The sequence below is a fragment of the Anoplopoma fimbria genome, chromosome 13 (assembly GCF_027596085.1).
Source record: "Anoplopoma fimbria isolate UVic2021 breed Golden Eagle Sablefish chromosome 13, Afim_UVic_2022, whole genome shotgun sequence".
In the NCBI taxonomy this organism is placed as follows: domain Eukaryota; kingdom Metazoa; phylum Chordata; class Actinopteri; order Perciformes; family Anoplopomatidae; genus Anoplopoma; species Anoplopoma fimbria.
The window spans coordinates 26,936,932-26,958,396 of NC_072461.1; the positions used below are offsets into that span (position 1 = coordinate 26,936,932).

The window sequence follows — 21,465 nt, forward strand, 5'->3', positions numbered from 1 at the left end:
TACATATATATAAATAAATAAATATATAAATAAATAAATATATATTGTGATCAGTACTGTAATTGACCACCATGCACTTGAACCGCCAAGCAGCCCCTGTGTGCGCCTCTTCTCCAGTTTAAATGAAACAGAATACGGGATTGGTCCATTTCTCACACGCCGGATGAAAGGAGGGCCATGATTGGTTTACCATTCCCTCCTTCCTTTACACCGGAAGAAGGCGGGACCAAATAATGTATGGGCGGGGCCAAGCCGATCCTATCAATGGGCGGCCTCAGCGATTGGCCAGTAGTAAAATGACGTCAACGCTACCGGCGCGACAGCCAATCAGGTGAGACTACGGAGCTATTCCCGGAAGGGGGAAGGACTTCATGGCGTTCTTTAGAAGCCGGCGTTTCTCCGCGAACCGGCATTTCAGTATCACCCCGCAGAGAAAGCACATCGGAGTGCTGTTTATTTATATATTTATAGATTCCTTTTAACAATTAACGTGCCAGAAATGCTCGGTTTGTGTCTTTACGTCCCCGTGTCCAACGCAGACCCGGTTGAAGTGAAATACTTTGAGTCCAACGGGCTTCCGTCGGAGCTGAAATCGCTGTTCGAGCAGCTGAGCGTGTTCCTGCCGTCCCAGGAGTTCTCCGCCTACCAAAGGTGGCGAAAAGTGAGTGAAACCCACTGAATACGTTTCCACACAGTCCGTCTGACGTTACCAGACAGATACTGCGTGTTAAACCGGGCTACTTTGAGCGCTAAGTCGTGTTTCTGGGGGGAAGGTTAGCATGTGGCTAGCAGCTAGCGAAAAGCCTTTACGACCAGGCCGCAAACCCACCCTAAAGAGCTATGTGTGCTAATGCTAATGCTAATGCTACCAGTGAGCTGCTGTCAGTGCTGCTGCCTTCAGACACTATATACTTTAAACAATATGTGTTTTAATAGTTAATAATGCTGGAGTATCTTTGATAATTAAAAATTGCAAAATGGCATAAAATGCACAAATTTATATTATTTAGTATTTATTTTATATTATTTAGTATTTATTTAGTATTTATTTTATATTATTTTGTATCTATTTTATTTTGTATTTTTTTGTATCTATTTTATATTTAGTATTTATTTTTATAATTTTGTATTTATTTTATATTTAGTATCTATTTTGTATTTATTTTATATTATTTAGTATCTATTTTATATTATTTGGTATTTATTTTATATTATTTTGTATTTTTTAGTATCTATTTTATATTTAGTATCTATTTTATATTATTTTGTATTTATTTTATATTAGTATTATTTAGAATCTATTTTATATTTAGTATTTATTTTATACTATTTAGTATCGATTTTATACCATTTCGTTTTTAATTTATATTATTTAGTATCGATATTATACATTTGTAAAATTACTGGAACTGTAAATTAATTGCAATTCTGTGCTGCATATTTGTAAAATGATGTTTATTCAATAACTATTGTAATGTGTTTGTATATATTTTGACTACCACGTCTTTAGGTTCTTGTTTTACTTCTATCAACCTTTATTTGTTTAGCACTTTTAATATATTGGCTGCTGTAGCCCAATGTGCTGAACACAGGCAAAAAAGACACAAAAGAAAATAATAATTTGCTATAAAATCAGTTTAGCAAAGGCACTAAAAGGCAAAAACGAATAAAGGATTAAGGTAAAAATGTATAGCACACATTTTTTTTATATATATATATATATATATATATATATATATATATATATATAAATACAAATTTTCTTCTTCTGCTTTAGCATTTTTTAAGTTACAAATTGAAGATAATAACCGTTGAACTGAACCTTGAGTTTTGTGCTGGAATGTTGCCCGGGGTTGTGACTCAGGTCCATCTGCATATCAATTGGACACTGTCCTATTGCTGACCCCTCGGAAGATTCTGTTCTTGCACTTAAGCTGAGGTTCACATTTTTAGTTCATTAACTGATGAACAATGCAGGAATATAAAGTAAACATTATCTCTATTGGTGAGAGAATCAGCAAAGTCGACTGCCACTTGTGTCTTTCTCTCATTTCAAACGGGCAGAACAAAAACACAAACAAGGACTTATCGTGCAAATGTATAAAGGAATAGCAATTATACGAATTTGTCACTTGCCATTCCCCTTATACTTATTAAAGTCACATTTGTGCAGGGAACAGCAGAATGTCATGCAGATTATCATTACAGTGTCAGGGTCATATGCCTGCACGGTGGTCAGCTGGATCGGGTATCAGCTATCAGCTCTGGACAGCAGGTCGGAGGACAGCCGGTGTCCTCATCTTGTTTTAGCTCACGAGTTTTGAGCTTTGACTGGATTAAAACAGGTCGTCCTGCAGTTGAGGTTGAGCTAATCACCCTCCCATCACATGTTCCTGAGAAATGGACGTCATCCCAGTCATTCAAAACCACCAAGAGCATTTCAGCTCAGCCCGTGGGTCATAATGCTGTCCAGTGGGGTCATGAAACACGAGCCGGTTCACTTTTTTAAACCTCCAGACGTAGTCAGGACTGCAGGAACTAAATGTACCTGTTCCACAACCTGAATGTCAAATAATGTATCTGTCAGGACAGGCGGCTCTTCTGCATACCTCTGCAAGATGTCATCTGCTGCTGTGGTGTTCCCTGAAACTATTTCAAGGATGTGTTGATCACACTTCTTTGCAAACATTAAATGGAATTCTTTGTCAAACTCGACTTTATCAACTACTCTGTCCTATAAATTGCAACATATCTAATTTCCTGTGTATTCTTTCCTTGCAGAAAACCTTCGAAAGGGAAGAAAAAAACTCAGATGGAGAGCTGGACTTTGAAGAGTTTGTTCATTATCTACAAGACTATGAGAAGGACCTGAAACTTGTTGTGAAAAGCCTGAACAGGAAGAATGCAGGTATGAAAGCCTGAGGTTTCGTTGCAGATGTGTTAGTGCTTGACTGGTTTCATCTTTCACTTTGTCAGTAGTTCACCTACAGTGCAAAATACTTTTTTCTTACAACTTTTCTTTGTTTCCTTTTTAAGGCCACGTTGATCCTAAGGAGTTCATGCAGTCTCTCCAGGACCTCGGTGTGCACATTTCCCCACAGCATGCGGAGAAAGCCCTTGAGAGGTAAATTCATTCATCCATTTAATCCACTGCTATCTAGGTTTGATTAAGGGGCTCAATATCTAACTTTTGTTTTTATCTCCTTTTTAAAGCATGGATAAGAATGGAATGATAACGATCAGCAGTAACGACTGGAGCAACTACCCCCTGGTGGAGAAGACGGAGAACATTCCTGAGATCATCCTCTACTGGAAGCACTCCACGGTTAGTTCAGACGTCTGCACCGAAACCACAACTTCTGACCAAAAGGGAACAGATGTAGAGACAGCTGAGCCTGAACAATGGTGCTCTTTCACTTTCAGAACCAAAACAGGGAAGAGATGAATCATTAGACTTCTTGTGACAAAATTAATGTGGAAAGAACTAGAAAAATCCCACTGTTTCTATCATATGATGGTGTTGCATACATTTTCCGTTGTCCTATTTTCACATACAGATAACTGCTTAATCAGGTTATCCAATAATGTTATCACCTAGACTGGAACTAATCAAAGTACAGATTGTGTCACACCTTCATGAGCAAATTCTCTGGAAGATTCAAGCAGCACAAGTCGTGCGTCAGCAATTAAGCCTCCATTAAGCTATGAAAGGAACCGGTCCAATTCCACGGGGATTATGTCGGCGGGAGTTGTCTAGCTGTTATGTAAAAGAGAGCATTCACAGCAGGCGGAGAGACTTGAGTGATGTAGCGCTGGACGGTGTGATCTCTCATGTTTTACTTCACGGCTGTCCAGGGGGCTCGACTTTGCACAGAGGAGACTCTGATGAGCAGAACCAGAGCTAAGAATAGAGCCGGAGTTACCCGTCCCGGGAGGCCAAGTGGCACGCAGCCAAAATACTGATGAAACATTAGCTGCAGGAGTCATTTCAGTTTGCACAGAATGAAATGTTTAATGTGCTGTGCAACCACGGGTTCAATGCCCAAAGCAGGGTCAGATTGTCCCTGCAAGATATTTAGCTCAGTGGGACAAACTTATGCTGCCCTTTTGGTCAAGATTTAATTGTGAATGTCTGCCACTAAAATAAAAAGGATAATCTGGTTTAATTGGGACCAAAGCTGAAGGTTTAGACAGATTCATGTCTGCGTTCTAGTCTTGACCGAGATCCCTTTGTCCCCTTACAGACTTTGCCCTTTTTGCCTTTGGAGCCTCATTAAATTGTGACTCAGATTTCAAAGGAAGTACAGTGTGTCCACAGAAATCTGTTAAATCTTTACCGCCACCTGCGCTTTCTTTGAAAACACAAACCGGCAGGTGTTCAGTGACCGTCACGCTGGTTGAGCACTTCACATGTGCTGCCAACAATGTTCAGAACAGTTTATAAGTGCTACCTGGGAATGTTTAAAACTGGTTCAGAATAGGAGCTCTCAGTGAAAGAAGCAGGTGATGGTGGAGTCACATTCATAAAAACAAAAGAAAGATGAGTTCTATTAAAACATCTGATAGAAGTTGTTCACATGACTTCGGCCTCCTCTATTCTGTTGTCTTTTGAAAGAACAGCTACAAATGTTCTTCAAACTTCCATAAAATGTTTATTGGGGGTTTCTTGGAGGCTTTTTTCAAGATATACTCTTTGCCCAATAATTAATGTTTTCCCTCTTTCTCTTCTTGGCAGATATTCGATGTGGGTGAGAACCTGATGGTGCCTGATGAGTTCACCGTAGAGGAGAAGCAGACCGGGATGTTATGGAGGCACCTGGTCGCCGGTGGAGGAGCCGGAGCTGTTTCAAGAACCTGCACCGCTCCACTGGATCGTCTCAAAGTCATGATGCAGGTAAGACGACCAAATCACAGGTTTTACTTCTCTACGGGAAGTGGACAGCTTGGGGAAGTTGTGGGAACTCTTATCTTACAGTAGAGCATTGTCATCAGCTTGTGGGGGATTTGACCCAGATGTCAGCTGTCATGTCAGGTGCATCGAGCTGAAACAGACCCAATTCTTACGTTGAATCATGAGATTTTAACACTAAAAATATGATTTTGAATCGGTAAATGTTACTTTCTCCTTGATGCCCCAATCAAGCTTCTTTCATAACTGCTGGTGGCTCAATCAAGGAGAAACTTGAAAGCAATTGCTCAATACAGAGTTACCTAAGAGCCATAAAGAAGTTGATGTTTAACAGACGGTGTACAATAGTAGGGAGGGGGGGGGCGGGCAGAGTCCAGGAGCTGATTAACTGTCAACCAATGACTGAACACACCCTCTACTTCACCGTCATCAATAGGATGAAGGTCTAACTGCAGATTCAGGATCTGTGTCAATGCCCCGATGCGCGTCAGTGGTGACGTGGAATGTTGACTTTGAGCCCAAATCGATGAGTGAAATAGGTTATTTAATTTACCTAATTGGCCTGGTTTTTGGGGGGGGTCAAGGGTCGAATCTTGACTCTTGGCCTGGTTTCACAACTATCTTCATTATTTCACCAGCCAGTAAAAAATCAAGTAAATGTTATATGAATTATATCTGATTATCCTCTTTTTTCGTCCTCCAGGTTTATGGAACCAGAACCAACAACATGTGCATCATGACCGGGATGATGCAGATGGTCAAAGAGGGCGGCATGAGGTCGTTGTGGCGAGGAAACGGCGTGAACATCATCAAAATCGCCCCCGAGTCGGCCCTCAAGTTCATGGCGTATGAGCAGGTATGACGATGACTCTCACTGTAGCTCAAATGTTTTTAATTTATGTCTCTTTTTAGTTTTGTGTATTAATGTATTCTCTCTCTTAATTGGTTTTCTCCAGATTAAACTATTAATTGGCAGCGAAAAGGCGACTCTGAGCATCGCGGAGCGATTTGTTGCGGGATCTCTGGCCGGAGTGATCGCCCAGAGCACAATCTACCCCATGGAGGTGATTATCAGCTGAACTACATCTGCTCTTACAATAAATAAAAAGGCCTCATTAAACTTTTTTTATTTAGGCGTTCTCAAGATTTAAATGTAACTGAGATTTTTCTGTCCCCAGGTCCTGAAAACCCGTCTCGCTCTGAGGACGACCGGTCAGTTCTCCGGTATCGCCGACTGTGCGAAGCAGATCTTCAGGAGAGAAGGACTGGGAGCGTTTTATAAAGGCTACGTCCCAAACATGTTGGGCATCATCCCCTACGCGGGCATCGACCTGGCGGTGTACGAGGTGAGCAGTGAACTTTGCATTCTTCAGCTTTTAATGGTATCCGAAATGAAACCACCAAATACACGTTATTTGAGATAATTTGCTCATCCTGTGCTTTCCCCTCCTCAGACTCTGAAGAACCACTACCTGCTGCATTACGGCACCAACAGCTCCGACCCGGGCGTGCTCGTCCTGCTGGCCTGCGGCACCGTGTCCAGCACCTGCGGTCAGCTCGCCAGTTATCCTCTGGCTCTGGTCCGAACCCGCATGCAAGCACAAGGTGAGCCTGAAACACTGCACTGTGGCGCAGGCATTAAGTGTCTTAATACTTCTGATGTCTTGGCTCTTACATTTGAAATGGGGTTAAAAGGTTGTTAAGGAAGAAACCGCTCTTTAAAGGACAACGCCTGCTTTTATGTTTCTGTGGTGAAGGAGGGACGTTCATACCACATGAGACATGATTGAGTCATTGTGTTGGCCAATATTGACCTGATAATATTTAACAAAGAGATTGCAATAAAACAAGTAGAACGTTAAGTTTAGTTGGGGGGATTAATCTGCCAACTATATATAGATTTAAGTGATTAATTATTTGCTGAAATAACAGAAAACAATACAAAATGTGCAATAAAACCCAGAGTACATTGTGACTGACATTTTATGATGTCAACTTATTGTTTCGTAACCCTAAAATATAAACATTTATTTTAAAACCATGAGCCTAAAAAGCTGAAAATGACAAACGATATCAAATAATAGATATTCTTTCAATCTTTCAAGTTAGGAGAAACAAGGAAGCTCCTAATCTCTCACATTTGTTTTGTCACACTCGTATTTCTTGCATCTAAATGCAACATTTTTTTTATCTTTACAGCTGCGATTGGGGGCAGCCAGCAGGTGACGATGTCCGGCCTCTTCAGGCAGATCCTGCAGACCGAGGGCCCGACGGGGCTCTACAGAGGCCTGGCCCCAAACTTCCTCAAAGTCATCCCCGCCGTCAGCATCAGCTACGTGGTGTACGAGCACCTGAAGACGCATCTGGGAGTGAAATCACGCTGAAACCAAAGCTTCAAAGCTTCAATGTGACAAGTGACCCTTCACCCCCTTCACACTCTCCCTCCCTCCCGACCCCCCCTCCCTCTCAGGGCTCATGCTAGGGAATCCCAGGGACCTAAAGGGGCCCCTCTGGGGGTTCGTGGAGCGATCTCATTCTGTGAATGTCAGCTGACGAAACACGAGAAAGGACGCTGGAAAGGCCAAGGTGGAGGATATGAACTCTGTGAGCTCAGGTTGTGACTGCTGCTATTTATGTTTTATAAGTTATGTTGAGAGCCGAAACAACAGAACATGAGGGATGAGAGTGATTTAAAAATAGAGGACCAAGTGTTTATGCTCTTCCTGTCATTCTCAGATTTGGTGCCTGAGCAAACGTTTTTGTTTCATGCTGGTTTGACTTCGTGAGCTTCGTAGAGTCCGTTTTTTTCGATGCATCACCAGCAATCGTGTTGCGCAACTCCACTAAAAACTTATTCATACAGAGTACTTTTTTACACGGCAGATATAGCATTAATACACTCTTTTTGAGAAGTTTAATTAAAATCAGTTCTGCCTGTAAGAAGAAGTGATTGTGTTCCTAAACGAGAGGATTTTGCACACGTGAGTTTGATCTCTCTGAACCCCTGACCTGAATGAATGAATGGATGGGAGGATTTTCTGTGTATTTATTTCCATCCGTCCTGTATTTATTTGTATTGTTAGAGAGAGAGAGAGAGAGAGAGGAGGTTCAATACTTGTTTCCCGTCTGAAGAGCCAAATGTGCGATTTGATAAAAAAAAAATGCAGTTCTTGTATTCAGGTTGGGGAAACGACCACCAGACAACAGCCTTAAGACGTGGCGATGAAACACTACATGAAGTTGTCTGGTGAATTGTTGAAAACAAGTTTGGAGTTTGTATTTAATTAAGTCACTGTTGCTCTGTTTGAAAGACTGAAAAATAACGTTTTGTTTGTTTGTGCGAACAGCTTCAGATTCTGTCTGTTAATGTGTCTAGATGTTCTTTGCCCATTTTTTCTAAAGGTATAAATGTCTTAAATGTTCACCTCAGGTTTAAGGGCAAATGTTTGGTCAATTCACAGAATAGCACACAGTTTTCCTTTCACAACATTTATACTTTGAAAAAAAATATGAGCGACTTGATGCACTTTAATTAATGCTGGAAGGGCCTCCGAATGAATGTCAGATCAATCCAGGTATTCAGATTTAATTCTTTTGTAAAGAATGACTTTTAGCCTTGTTTTAATGGACCATTTTCATGCAAATAAATGCAAATTCTTGTTATAATGAGTCTCTGATGTCTTCTTCTTTGTACAGAATGAAGTAGATGTAAGAGTTTTGTGATTCTGTAGCAGATTATTATCACAATGTCACTGTCTGCATGGAAAGACAGCAGCAATAAACAACATAGTTTTATTACCTTTTAACTCTATATTAATTTATATATATATATATATATATATACACACAATGCAGAGGAGGATGTAGGAGTTGCATAATAGGTTTACTAATTATTTTTTTTCACAGTACTACTTTATTACATTAAAACTGTTAAAAAAAATTAAATGAACTGCAACAGACCCTTTAGTCTTAAAATTCTTTGCTTAAAATGATAATTATCTGGAGAAAAATATCTACTGCAATTAACAAAATGTCTTAATCTGTGGTTTAGTTGTGTATCACTGACAAAACAATTTAGTAGAGATATGTCTCAATATTGCATTACATTTATTACATATGAGCACTATTACATTGTGGAGATTATATGTAGCATTAATGCGAAACGGAAAACAGCTGATACTTTAACAGGGTGGATTAGACTATAAGTAGTTAACAGTGTTGTTATATAACATGAGTTTACAGCAGTGGTGGAAAGTAACTAAGTGCATTAACTTAAGTACAAATATGAGGCACTTGTATGGAGGATGAAAAATTACATAAGTATAAATAAATAAATGCATAAATAAATACAGGAATAAATACATAAATGCTTAAATAAATGTTTGAATACAGAAATAAATAAGTAAAATAATAATTAAATGCTTAAATAAATACAGAAATAAATGAATGAAGGTGAACAAAAATGTAGTAATATATTTATTTATGTCCCATTTAGGATTCAACTTTTATTAATTCATTTCAGCATTTATTTATTTATTTATATATTTTATTTATTGATACGTTTATTTACAGTACCAGTCAAAGGTTTGGACACACCTTCTCATTCAATGGTTTTTCTTTATTTTTATTTTTTTTCTACATTGTAGATTAATATTGAAGACATCCAAACTATGAAGGAACACATATGGAATTATGTGGTAAACAAACAAATGCTCAACAAACCAGAATATGTTTTATATTTTACATTCTTCAAAGTAGTTGAATGAGAAGGTGTGTCCACACTTTTGACTGGTACTGTACTAACAATCAATACTTATCAAATGAACCTGGGTTTCTAAATGTATTTTATTTATTTATATATTCTTTTATTTATTTATTCCAGCATTTATTTCAGCATTTAAATATTTCTGTATTTATTAATGCATTTATTAATGCATTTATTTATTCATTTCTGTATTTATTCATTTATTTATGCATTTATTCATTTATTCCTTGATTTATTTTTACATTTATATAAGCATTTATTTATTCATACTTAAGTCATAATCTGTCCTCCATACACTTGTACTTGAGTATTTCCATTTGATGCAACTTTATACTTCTATTCCACTTCTTAAGTTACTTTAATTTACTAACAATCACTACTTATCAAATGAGCCTGCGTTTCTAAATGTATTTTATTTATTTATATATTTTTTATTTATTTATTTCAGCATTTAAATATTTCTGCATTTATTTCAGCATTTATTAATGAATTTATTTATTCATTTCTGTTTTTATACATTTATTCATGCATTTATTAATGTATTCCTTGATTTATTTTTACATTTATATAAGCATTTATTTATTTATACTTAAGTCATAATACTTTATACTTATATTCCTTACTTAAGTTACTTTAATTTACTAACAATCAATACTGCGTTTCTAAATGTATTTAATTTCATTTAAATATTTCTGTATTTATTAATGCATTTATTAATGCATTTATTAATGCATTTATTAATGCATTTAAATATTTCTGTATTTATTTCAGCATTTATTAATGCATTTAAATATTTCTGTATTCATTAATGCATTTATTAATGCATTTAAATATTTCTGTATTTATTTCAGCATTTATTTCAGCATTTATTTCAGCATTTATTTCAGCATTTATTTAAGCATTTAAATATTTCTGTATTTATTTCAGCATTTATTAATGCATTTAAATATTTCTGTATTTATTTCAGCATTTATTAATGCATTTAAATATTTCTGTATTTATTTCAGCATTTATTTCAGCATTTAAATATTTCTCTATTTATTTCAGCATTTATTTCTGCTATTTACTTATTATAAAAGCAGCTTTAATCCTCCATTATGGATCTTATATAACATCAAGGAGAACCACTATAATAACGCGTTCGACTTTTTCTGCGCGCAGTTCGCCTCTTTTGACCTGCGGAGGCTCCCGTACCAAAACAAGGAAGCGCCTCCATGAGGAAGCATGGTGGAGGAGAGGCTGCAGTGAAGGACTCCTAGGATGGTGCAGAACATGTTTCGGACCGGGTTCCTGGTCCGGGCCACTCACACCCTGCTCACCTGGGTCATAACCCTCATTCTGTTCCTGCACAACACAGGTGAGGCCATTTAAACTGGGACAACCAGCAGACCAGTATATGTGGTTATAATGGATGTTAATGTGCCAAATGATGGTTGAAATGTATTGATTGTTGCAACACATGGTGGAGAAAGTATTCAGATTATTTACTTGTGCAATAATATTTATAATATTTATCTGTCTGTATATATAATATTTCAGTTATTGTGGATTTATTACTGTTTTTATTGCTTATTTATAAGAATATCTTGTGTTTTGTTTGCACTATACCTATGCTGCTGCAGGATTAATAAAGGATTATCTTATCTTATCTTATCTTATCTTATCTTATCTTAAGTATTAATACAGCACTGCAAAAACACCCTTGTAGGAGTTAAAGTCCTGGGTTTCTAAATGTATTTTATTTATTTATATATCCTTTTATTTATTCATTTCAGCATTTAAATATTTCTGTATTTATTTATTTATTTCAGCATTTATTAATGCATTTATTTATTCATTTCTGTATTTATACATTTATCTATGCATTTATTAATTTAAGTCATAATACTTTATACTTCTATTCCTTACTTAAGTTACTTTAATTTACTTACAATCAATACTTATCAAACAAACCTGCGTTTCTAAATGTATTTTATTTATTTATATATTCTTTTATTTATTTATTTCAGCATTTATTTCAGCATTTATTTCAGCATTTAAATATATTCAGATTATTTACTTGTGCAATAATATTTATAATATTTATCTGTCTGTATATATAATATTTCAGTTATTGTGGATTTTTTTACTGTTTTTATTGCTTATTTATAAGAATATCTTGTGTTTTGTTTGCACTATACCTATGCTGCTGCAGGACTAATAAAGGATTATCTTATCTTATTATCTTATCTTATCTTATCTTATCTTAAGTATTAATACAGCATTGTAAAAACACTCTTGTAGGAGTAAAGGTCCTGTGTTGAAATGTTATAATGTTACTAGTATGTAAGTATAATCAGGAAAATGTACTTAAAGTATTTAAAGTAAAAAATACTCAATGCAGGACATTATTTAAAATAATTTAAATGTAAAAAATTAAAAGGAAAAGGAGTTAAAATTTACATTTGTGAGCTACAAACAAACATGTTTGTCTTTATTGCATAAAATCAACTATTAGCTAAGTATTTACCTATTCATTTTCTGTCACTTGTATTAGCTGTTTGGTTGCTTAATTTATACCAAATACATTATATTTTAGAAGCTATTTGTATGTTTTGTGTGCAGAAATTCTTTGAAGATAAGATAGGAAAAAACTAAATCTGTCAGATAAATTAATAAAACACATTGCACACATGTAAATACACATGTAGATACTGTACATTTTATTTTTTATTTTATTTTATTGTATAATATGTTTTATTTATTATCTTAATCTGTTTCTCTGTACTTGAGCTGCTGCAACATCCGTATTTCCCCCATGGGGATCAATAAAGGAATATCTATCTATATCTAAATGTGGTGCATAAAAAAGTACAATATTTTTGTATGAAATGTGGTCAAGTAAAACACTGGATCTTACTTTTTTCCATAAAGTAAAAGCATCCTTAATTAGATGACATCTGGGTTATTCTCAGACAAAAATTTTCAAAACCACAGAAGACATTACTAACTTTTTTCACAACCAAAGTACTAAAATCGGTGGCGGACCCCTTTAATACCATTATTTATGAGACAGCACATGGTTCTGTTGTTTGTTTTTTGTTATATTTTAAACTCTATTTTGTGAACTGTGTGTTTGCAGATTTGCGTAAGTGTGAGGAGCGAGGAGAGCTGCTGCTGCCGGTTCTGTTCTTCCTCCTGGTCATGATGTCGGTGCTCTTATACTTTGCTGTTTCCTTAATGGACCCCGGCTTCGTTCTCACTGACACTGTTAAGGTGAGAATAACTTAAACGAAACCACACATCTCATAAACTAAGGGGACACATTATGTCATGAAAGATAAATGTGTATTTCTGTTTATTGCACTACAGTGGTTACTGTTCAGCAGATGAATCCCAGGCCGCAAATGCTGGAGATTTCAACCGTCAGAAAAAAACATTTTGAGCTTTCAATGACTTGGCGAAACAATAATAATGAAACTTTGATAAAGATATTCACCACAATAGAACATCTTGTCACCCTTTTACATGCATTAAAGTATGTGGAAGTTGATTTTCTTTGCTTACTTAGCTGCCTAGTAGGGAGGAGTTAATCCAGAAACAAATACTGTACTACAGAAATGTGTCAGTACAAGGTACTTTTAGTAAACACACTCAAACGTGTAGTAACATGAATAATCATTTAGGTTAGGGACACTGTTTCATCTGTGTGTGTGTGTTCACGTGTGACCCACATCAATCTGTGTTGCGTTCAGGGTTCAAATGAGGAAATGGAGTCGATGATTCCTCAGTCTCCGACCCCTCGGCTGCGGCGCTGTGGATACTGCCTGCTGCAGGTAACCAGCTGCTGCCAACTCAAACTACAGTACCAGTCAAACGTTTGGACACACCTTCTCATTCAATGTTTTTTCTTTATTTCTTTATTTTATTTTTTTCTACATTGTAGATTAATATTGAAGACATCCAAACTATGAAGGAACACATATGGAATTATGTGGTAAACAAACAAATGCTCAACAAACCAGAATATGTTTTATATTTTACATTCTTCAAAGTAGTTGAATGAGAAGGTGTGTCCAAACTTTTGACTGGTACTGTATGTCAACTACAGCATCCTGTGTTCTATTTTTCCTGATGTGTTTGTATTTATTTAGGGGTTTTATTCATTTATTTTTGTAGTAATAATGAAACTTTGGCAATATTTCTATCAGAAAACATGTTTAATATGGTGGAACATTCAGTCAGGCTGCAAAGGAGAAAAACCAATCATTTATTTTGACATATTGCCTATATCCATTATATCCACTGCTCCGTTCTGGAAAGTTTAACTTTAAACCTCTATTTCTCTCTTTTCCCCTTTTTTTTTTCAAGCAGCAGCCAATGAGAGCGAAGCACTGTCAGACGTGTAAGCGCTGCGTCCGCCGCTTCGACCACCACTGCCCGTGGATCGAGAACTGCGTGGGAGAGAGGAACCACCGCTGGTTCATCGTCTACCTGCTGGTGCAGCTGCTCGCTCTGCTGTGGGCGCTTCACATCGCTCTGTACGTCTTCTCAACGCCGCCTGTAGTCTTTAAGATAAATGTCCTTATCTGGTGGGATAGGTGCAGCCTCAGTTTTCCTCCTAACTATGACTCAGTGAGAAATGATCACATGGTGACAGTGCACTCTGTTCTGTATTTATATTTAACATCAGGCTGATTAGGAAACACATTAGAGTTTGAATGATTCATCTCTGTTTACATTTTATAAACAGGCGCCTTCATGTGTTGCTAAAGAAAGATTTCAAAGTTTAAGTGATTTTAGAACTCGATCCAGCAGGTTTTTTATAGTTGAAGGGCTTGAACTGCTGTGAAGCATGATGTATATTTGATAATTAACTCAGTGATTTGATTAAAGCTCAGTGAATAGAGCAAGAGATCATTTTTAGGTGCAAATGAAGTAAATGGAGGGACATGAATGGCAAAGAAGGGACTCTTTGGTCACAACTACAGTGAAAGCTGATGGGAATCCAAATATACTAAAAGAAACTCCAGTTAAAATATATACTAGTTAAAGGTACAATGAGTAGGATTTTTCTTAAAATCAATGCACAGACTCGTACAAAAAAGAATTCCTCTTCCTCCGGCAGTATTTTAAATTTTTTCTGTGTTTTGGATGTTTCTGGGCGTCAACCTCAAAAAATATGTAGCGACCAGGTGCCACATAGTTAAAAAAGGCATCCAAGAGGAATGGTGTTAGGGCTACAAAAAACAGAGAAAAAGAAAATATATAACGAGTGAAACGCCAAGCAGAGAGACCTCGATCCAGAGCTAGAGGGAATCTGTGATTGGCTTTCAATGGGATGCTGTGTTTACAAACGGCAACTGACAAACCCTACTCATCCTGCCTTTAAAATCAATTTAGGTATAATATCCCCACTATATCCTCCAGAAATCTGCAACACAGATCCAGAGTTTAGGGGCTACAACAGGAAAGGCTTGATCCGTCTTGTGTTTCAGTCTAGACAGCAGAACAGGAGAGGAAATCTCAAAGACCTGGAGAAGATTTGAGGGTTGAAAAGGTTCCAGATGTAAAAAAGGGATAACAGCATTAGTGTCTTACAACATGTGATTTAAAAGAGTCATATGTGGAAGCCAGTGAAGAGAGGTCAACACAGGGGAGCGGCAGCTGAGTCAAGTAAGACTCACTAATGTGGTCATATAATGAGTCACAGTCATGGTCCAGTGGGACTCCTACAGAGTCACAAGATGAGTAACAGGAGGAGGAAACAAAAGAAGAAAACAAAACCATTTGTAACTTCTCAAAGAGATCAGACTTCCTCTAGTCTTTGCCCTCTTTCTTTCTCACAAATTACTATATTATTGTACTTTTTTACTAATAAGTTATTCAAATGAAACCATATCAGAACTGGTAGACATGTTCTGAGAGGTGCGAGGTAAAAGATACAAGAAATAAATATATAATAAGTTTCTTCAGATGTTGAGGTGAGGGGACATGATTTGGAAATATTCAGCAGCAGGACTTTAATGTAATCATAAACTGGTCAAGTGCAGCTAATTTAAAGGTTAGTTATGCTAACCAGCTAACTAAAGATGACTTGCTAATGTTCACTTTGTCTTCAATGCGTTTGCTTCCGTGTTTTTTTTAATGCATCTTCAGTCTAATCGTGTCTAAACCAGAAGATCTGTCTCTCTTGGCTTCGCTCGCTGATGTTTAACACAACTAATGAGATTATTTCCACCTGCCAGACTTTTGGCATGCTCTGTCTTTTTGTGATATTAAGAATATTTGAATTATTATAGTAAGTGCTAAGAATGAATATGAATCAGAATGACTCATTTCTGACAATACACCACGAACAAATCCTGCTGTTTTTGCTTGGATTGGCAGACGTAATGTCCCTAAATATGATCTAAATGATAATGAATGAATGTTTAGATAAGTGTTAAATCTACACAGCAACAAACATTTAGTATGATCTGGGTTCTTGCTAATATTTGTCCAAACACTTCCTTCCAGGTCTGGCATCTCCTCCAGTGTCTCCTGGGAGTTGTGGTTCAGAGCCAACGGGTTCCTGCTGGCGGCGCTGGCCGTGGTCGGCGTCTTCTCCGCGGTGGTGTTGCTGCTGCTGGGCATCCACCTCTACCTGGTCTCCGTCAACTGCACCACCTGGGAGTTCATGTCGCGTCACCGGATCTCCTACCTGAAGAACTGCGGCGACGAGCAGAACCCGTTCGACCGCGGCGTCCTCTGCAACCTGTGGGATTTCTTCTGCGTCTGCAGGACGGTGATGTGGGAGCAGACGTACGACAGGAACACCCCCAATTCTGTCTGAACATCAGAACCAGACGCCACGCTACGTTCAGGGACAGCAGAACATTGTTTAACCTCAATAGAGGAGATTTAAATTATTCTTATGGTTCCTTTTGGATCTATATTTGCAACTGGACCAAAAAGTACCTGCAAAAGTTGACACACAGTATAAAAAACTTAACTTATTACCTGCATTTAAACTGGTTTGCTAATTTACTTAAATTTGCACCTGATTTTTGATACAGATACTTTGCTTTGCTGCACAGTTTTTTAAGTCGTTCCCCTACTTTGATCCTGACAGAAACAGGATGGATCGCAGACGTTCATGTTCCTCAGAGGATGAACTTTAATGACTTTAGTTTAGGGCTGTCCCCAAATCGCGAGTCTTTTTTTGAAGTTGATGCATCGGTCAGACGAAAAAAACATTAATTTATAGTTTTGTTTTCTTATATAAACAATTAACATAAGCGCTGCCGTTTCTATTCAATACACCTACAAATATGAAACATATTTATAAACTCTGCTGCCCAGTTAAGCCAAGTTTATGCTCACCATGTCTCCAAAAGTGAGAGTCATTACGTATTTATCACAGCTAATAGTTGCTCGATGCTATATTACTGCTCTGAATATCCACTAATACAATTACCTGTAACAGTATTTATACACTACTTTTATTTAAGTAAATGATCTGAGAAATTCTTCCACCACTGGTGATTTCCTTCCTTCAGTATTTGCAGATAGTTACTGAATATTTACTTAAAGGGACGGTTAGTATTTTTTAAATTGGGGTTGTATGAGGTACTTAACCATACTTTATCTTAGACACCTAAACGAATCAATATTAGAATATAGAATATTTTTACCTTTTTATTTTGCTTTCAGACAGACCTTTCTGACGGGAACTGAGACGTTATCTATGCGCTCTTCAAAGACACCAGACTCCATTGACAAAAACAGTGATTTTACCACAAAGAGAACACAGTTGTTAGTCTACCGCTTCCTCGATCTCCTCGTTTGTTTGTGTTATTGTGAGACTTTGGTGTTTTAAAAGGTTAGTTCGGATACTCAAGGGTCACAAAAACACAAACCAACTAACCAACCGAGGCAGCGTTGGACCAGCAACTCCTTTATTCTGAGAGGTAAAATGATTGTTTTTGTCAATGGAGTCTGCTGGCTTTGAAGATTTCTAAATATAGCGTACACTTAAACTGATATAGATTTTTTTAGGTGTCTAAAATATGTAAAATATGTGAAGTGTCCTGTCTGTTTCTCTAAACTCCATCTACTGTAGTAAAACACTGAATATGGAGAAGAACCTCATAAAACCACACTTCTTTTTTAGCTAACACATTTTTAGTAACTAGAGACCCTTTTCTGACTGCAGTGTGTCTTGAACATCACTGGATTTTGTAAACTCAAGGCATTAAGACCGAACAGTTATGAGGTGGTATTTAAGTCCTCGATCGCAGAAATGCAATTTATTTTTAAAAAACTGTATTTTAGGCAGTTTTGTTGAAAGAAAGAAGAAAACCCATCCATCTTTTCCTCTCAGGTCTGGTCACCACTTTCTCTTCTGTAAATGTTTTTCTGTTGTTGCCGCATGAGAGTGGTGACCTTCACATTAATAACACTAATGGCCTTTATGTCTTGTGCCTTTTGGTTTATTTGTATTTTTTACAATTACATTTTTTTTTTTTAATTTAGATTCAAGATAACAATGAATTTACAAACTTTTTATATTACTGTATTTGTTCTGTTTGTATTTATTGACAACAAGAGTACATTAAAACACTGATGATATGCATGTTTTTATAGAGTTCTTCTGTACAGACTAACATTCCTCCTCAGGATACTTTACACACATACAAACATACAAACATACATAAATACAGTACTGACAAACAAGTAACATGTAATATTCAGCAGCTAAATCAATGCCGGCTGCTACATTTTATTCATATAACCTTCACCAAAGCAGGTGGAGGGTTCAGTGTCTTGCTCAGGGACACTTCAGGAGAGCATACTGGTCCTTTTTTACCCTTTTAAGTTTCAGGACAGACTTCCTATTTGTTTAAAGAGCAACTTAACACCCTGTTAAAACTTTTAAAAAAAAGGCAAATCAGCTCTTTACAAGGCCGAGTGGAACCAATGCGTAAGTGTCTTAAAGCTGCATTCTCTCTAGTGTCCATCAGGGGGCGACTCCTCTGGTTGTATAGAAGTCTATGAGAAAATGACTCTACTTCTCTCTTGATTTATTCCCTCAGTAAACATTGTAAACATGAGTTTATGGTCTCAATCTCTAGTTTCAAGTCTTCTTCAATACAGCATAATGTTCATTTAGTAAATGATGCTCCATTTAGAGTCAAACAGACCAGAAAGCAGGGGATGCTTTAGGGCGGGGCTACACACTGATTGACAGGTCGACACCAGAGACATATAAATAAAGTGACTTCCTGTTCATTTGATGCAAAAAAGCCAAGATGGCGACGGCCAAATTGCAAACCAATGGGTGATGTCACCATGACTACGTTCACTTCTTATATACAGTCTATGGTCTTGACAAATCATTTCTCTTTCTGTGTATTTTGTGCATAAATGACAACAAAACCGTGATCCATTAATTGAAAAATGAGTTGTTTAAACATTTAAGCAACCTCTTTTCTAACAAAGTTGTTTTAATTAATCGCTAGCTCTCAAATTTGTTGTGTGCTCACTCTTTCTTTTGTCGTATTTAAACACTTCCCTACTGGGTTTTTTTCTGTCTTAGTCTTCATTAGTGTAATTGGTTACACTGGAGGCCAAAACGCTTGTGTTTCAAGTTTGTGTAATTGCACCTAACCTACTTTCTGTGGCACAATCTCTCATCTCTTTCCAAATTCCATCTCCAAACAAGAAATACACGCATGACTACAGTACAAGGAATCCTTGATGACTGCCTGAGACAGTATGTCGTTTCCAAAACTTCCGCGAGTTGACATGACATTGCCTTGGGAGCTAAAGTACAAGGAAATGTCACAGATTTATTTCCTTCTAGGTAGGGGATTTACTTACTATTTCTCGGGAAAAAAACGACAAAGAACTGCTGTGAACATTAAATACAGAGACTAAATCAAATTATTAGTATGAAAAAAATGACTGTACATATCATTTACTAACTGTTAAAAGTGGATTTGGTGTTAAGCTGCTCTTTAAAATCATTTATCTAAGTCTAAAACCGAGCTGAAGGGAAATATTTGGGATTTCTTGGGTGCACTTGAACATCTTTCGTCCCTGCTGCTCCTCTTCTTCCTCTTCTTATATTGCACTGACATCATGAGAGCTTCAGTATCACAGAATATGATTTGCTAATTACAAAATACTGATATTTTTCTCACTATTATGGCTATATTATATTCTCTATGGCTTTTCTTTTTAATATATATCTAGCATTTACAGGGTTTCTAGTGCACAAGTTCACCACGCTGCCATGCACTTCTACTGTTGAAATGGAAAAAATCTGTTGGCCAGGTGGAGGCTGATATGTGAATGCGTCTTTGCTCTACGAGGGAAGCACTCGACAAATACATTAAACATTTACAATGCTTTAAAAAAAAAAAGAAAGGCTTGGACCCAGAAATTGGGTTAGCTTCTTGTTTCATTTGTTTGGTCAAGGCAGTGGGCGAAGCCTGTCACAGTGATGCATAGAAACGGCAGCTAAAACTGTACCTAAGAATAAATATATATTGTAAATGAATATATAATAGGCAAAGGCCACAAAGCAAGCTGAATGTCTCCAACACTCAGGATGCTTGAAGAGGCTACGACTAGATTTATGTTTATAACAAATGGCCATAATGTTTTAACTTTAAAAATATATTCAGTACATTTATAGATAATCTGTTTGTCCCCAAGAACCGATAACTTTACTTCGTATACGTGAGATTGAGTTTGAGTTTAGCGAATCCCGATTATTCAACTAACTAACGGTTATTTAACAATTTTACGTCTTTATGTGATGTTTATTAAATGTTTCTACAATGTTGTCTTGAAGCAAAAAAATAGAATTTTAGCTACATTTATCATAGTTGAAATGATAAACATGATTACCATATAACTAGTAGCAGTGAGCATTAGCCACGTAAATGTGATTTGACGAATGCTAAATGCTATGGTTTAAGAAGCAGTTAGCATTAGTTATGTAGCCTAACTTTTATCCAACATGACTAATGCTAACTGCTATGGTTTAGCATTAAGCATTAGTTAAGTAACTTTTATCTAACATGAAAGCTATGGTTTAGGCCAAAAATGTTAAAACGACGTGGATTTTGTATTTAAAGAAGGGTGATATTTCGGCCTACAGTGTTTTACATTTTGCCTATTGACGGACGAAAGTGCTAATACTGATAAATCTACTTTATCTTTTACAGAGAGTGGCCAAAATATATATAAACAGTTCAAAGCTCTGAAATAAATGTAAATTTGGAGAAGCTAATCATTTTTTACGAGACTTTCAGAGGTATTTTTAGGCGATTCATTTGAATCTTTTGTCTGTTTTATGAAATTTTCCATGAGATGTCTTTCAGTCAGTGTTGTTTGTACCCTTGAAGTTTTCCAATGCGATTCGATGTCCTCATGATCCATTAGACATTTCCTCTTACTGCGTCACATAATTATGTAAAAGTCACAACTGATTCACCAAAAACTGAGGCAACCAAAACTGCTGTTGCACTGCACTGCAAGTGAATACAAGTCAGCATTACAGTATGCATTAACCTTCGGAGAGGCATGACAATCATGAATTAAATACATTTATGAGGCAACATAAGGCATCTTGCAGACTCCTACAGAGTCCAGGCAGTGGATGTATTTACTACTGGGTGTATCAGGTGCAAAAATTGCAAAGTTATGTAGTGAAGCAAGAGGAAAAGTGGCTGATATTTTGACATCAATACTGACTGAAAGCCAGGATGTTTCTTAAACTTTAAGGTAAAACATGACAGTAAATTGACACCTCTCTTGA

The 21,465-nt window shown here is 36.8% G+C and overlaps 2 protein-coding genes across 2 annotated transcripts; both read left to right on the top strand.

Moving 5' to 3' along the window:
- Positions 1-393: 393 nt before the first annotated feature.
- slc25a25a (solute carrier family 25 member 25a) lies at positions 394-8,559 on the top strand. The gene is made up of 10 exons (XM_054610370.1): positions 394-661; positions 2,782-2,908; positions 3,037-3,124; positions 3,214-3,325; positions 4,736-4,894; positions 5,613-5,765; positions 5,866-5,973; positions 6,088-6,255; positions 6,364-6,514; positions 7,109-8,559. The coding sequence occupies exons 1-10, from the start codon at positions 500-502 to the stop codon at positions 7,291-7,293; spliced, it is 1,413 nt and encodes a 470-aa protein (XP_054466345.1). The 5' UTR covers positions 394-499; the 3' UTR covers positions 7,294-8,559.
- Positions 8,560-10,890: 2,331 nt separating this feature from the next.
- On the top strand, positions 10,891-19,364 carry LOC129100683 (palmitoyltransferase ZDHHC12-B-like). The gene is made up of 5 exons (XM_054610123.1): positions 10,891-11,031; positions 12,796-12,929; positions 13,409-13,489; positions 14,028-14,194; positions 16,173-19,364. Exons 1-5 carry the CDS (start codon positions 10,935-10,937, stop codon positions 16,486-16,488), a joined length of 795 nt encoding a protein of 264 aa, XP_054466098.1. The 5' UTR covers positions 10,891-10,934; the 3' UTR covers positions 16,489-19,364.
- Positions 19,365-21,465: the final 2,101 nt, after the last annotated feature.

Bases quoted from the DNA above. Each gene is read 5' to 3' on its own strand.
- slc25a25a (XM_054610370.1), top strand. From the start codon at position 500: ATGCTCGGTTTGTGTCTTTACGTCCCCGTGTCCAACGCAGACCCGGTT. The intron at 2,909-3,036 runs GTATGAAAGCCT...TTCCTTTTTAAG, and splicing joins CCTGAACAGGAAGAATGCAG to GCCACGTTGATCCTAAGGAG. The intron at 5,974-6,087 runs GTGATTATCAGC...TTCTGTCCCCAG, and splicing joins GCACAATCTACCCCATGGAG to GTCCTGAAAACCCGTCTCGC.
- LOC129100683 (XM_054610123.1), top strand. From the start codon at position 10,935: ATGGTGCAGAACATGTTTCGGACCGGGTTCCTGGTCCGGGCCACTCAC. The intron at 11,032-12,795 runs GTGAGGCCATTT...GTGTGTTTGCAG, and splicing joins TCTGTTCCTGCACAACACAG to ATTTGCGTAAGTGTGAGGAG. The intron at 12,930-13,408 runs GTGAGAATAACT...TGTTGCGTTCAG, and splicing joins TTCTCACTGACACTGTTAAG to GGTTCAAATGAGGAAATGGA.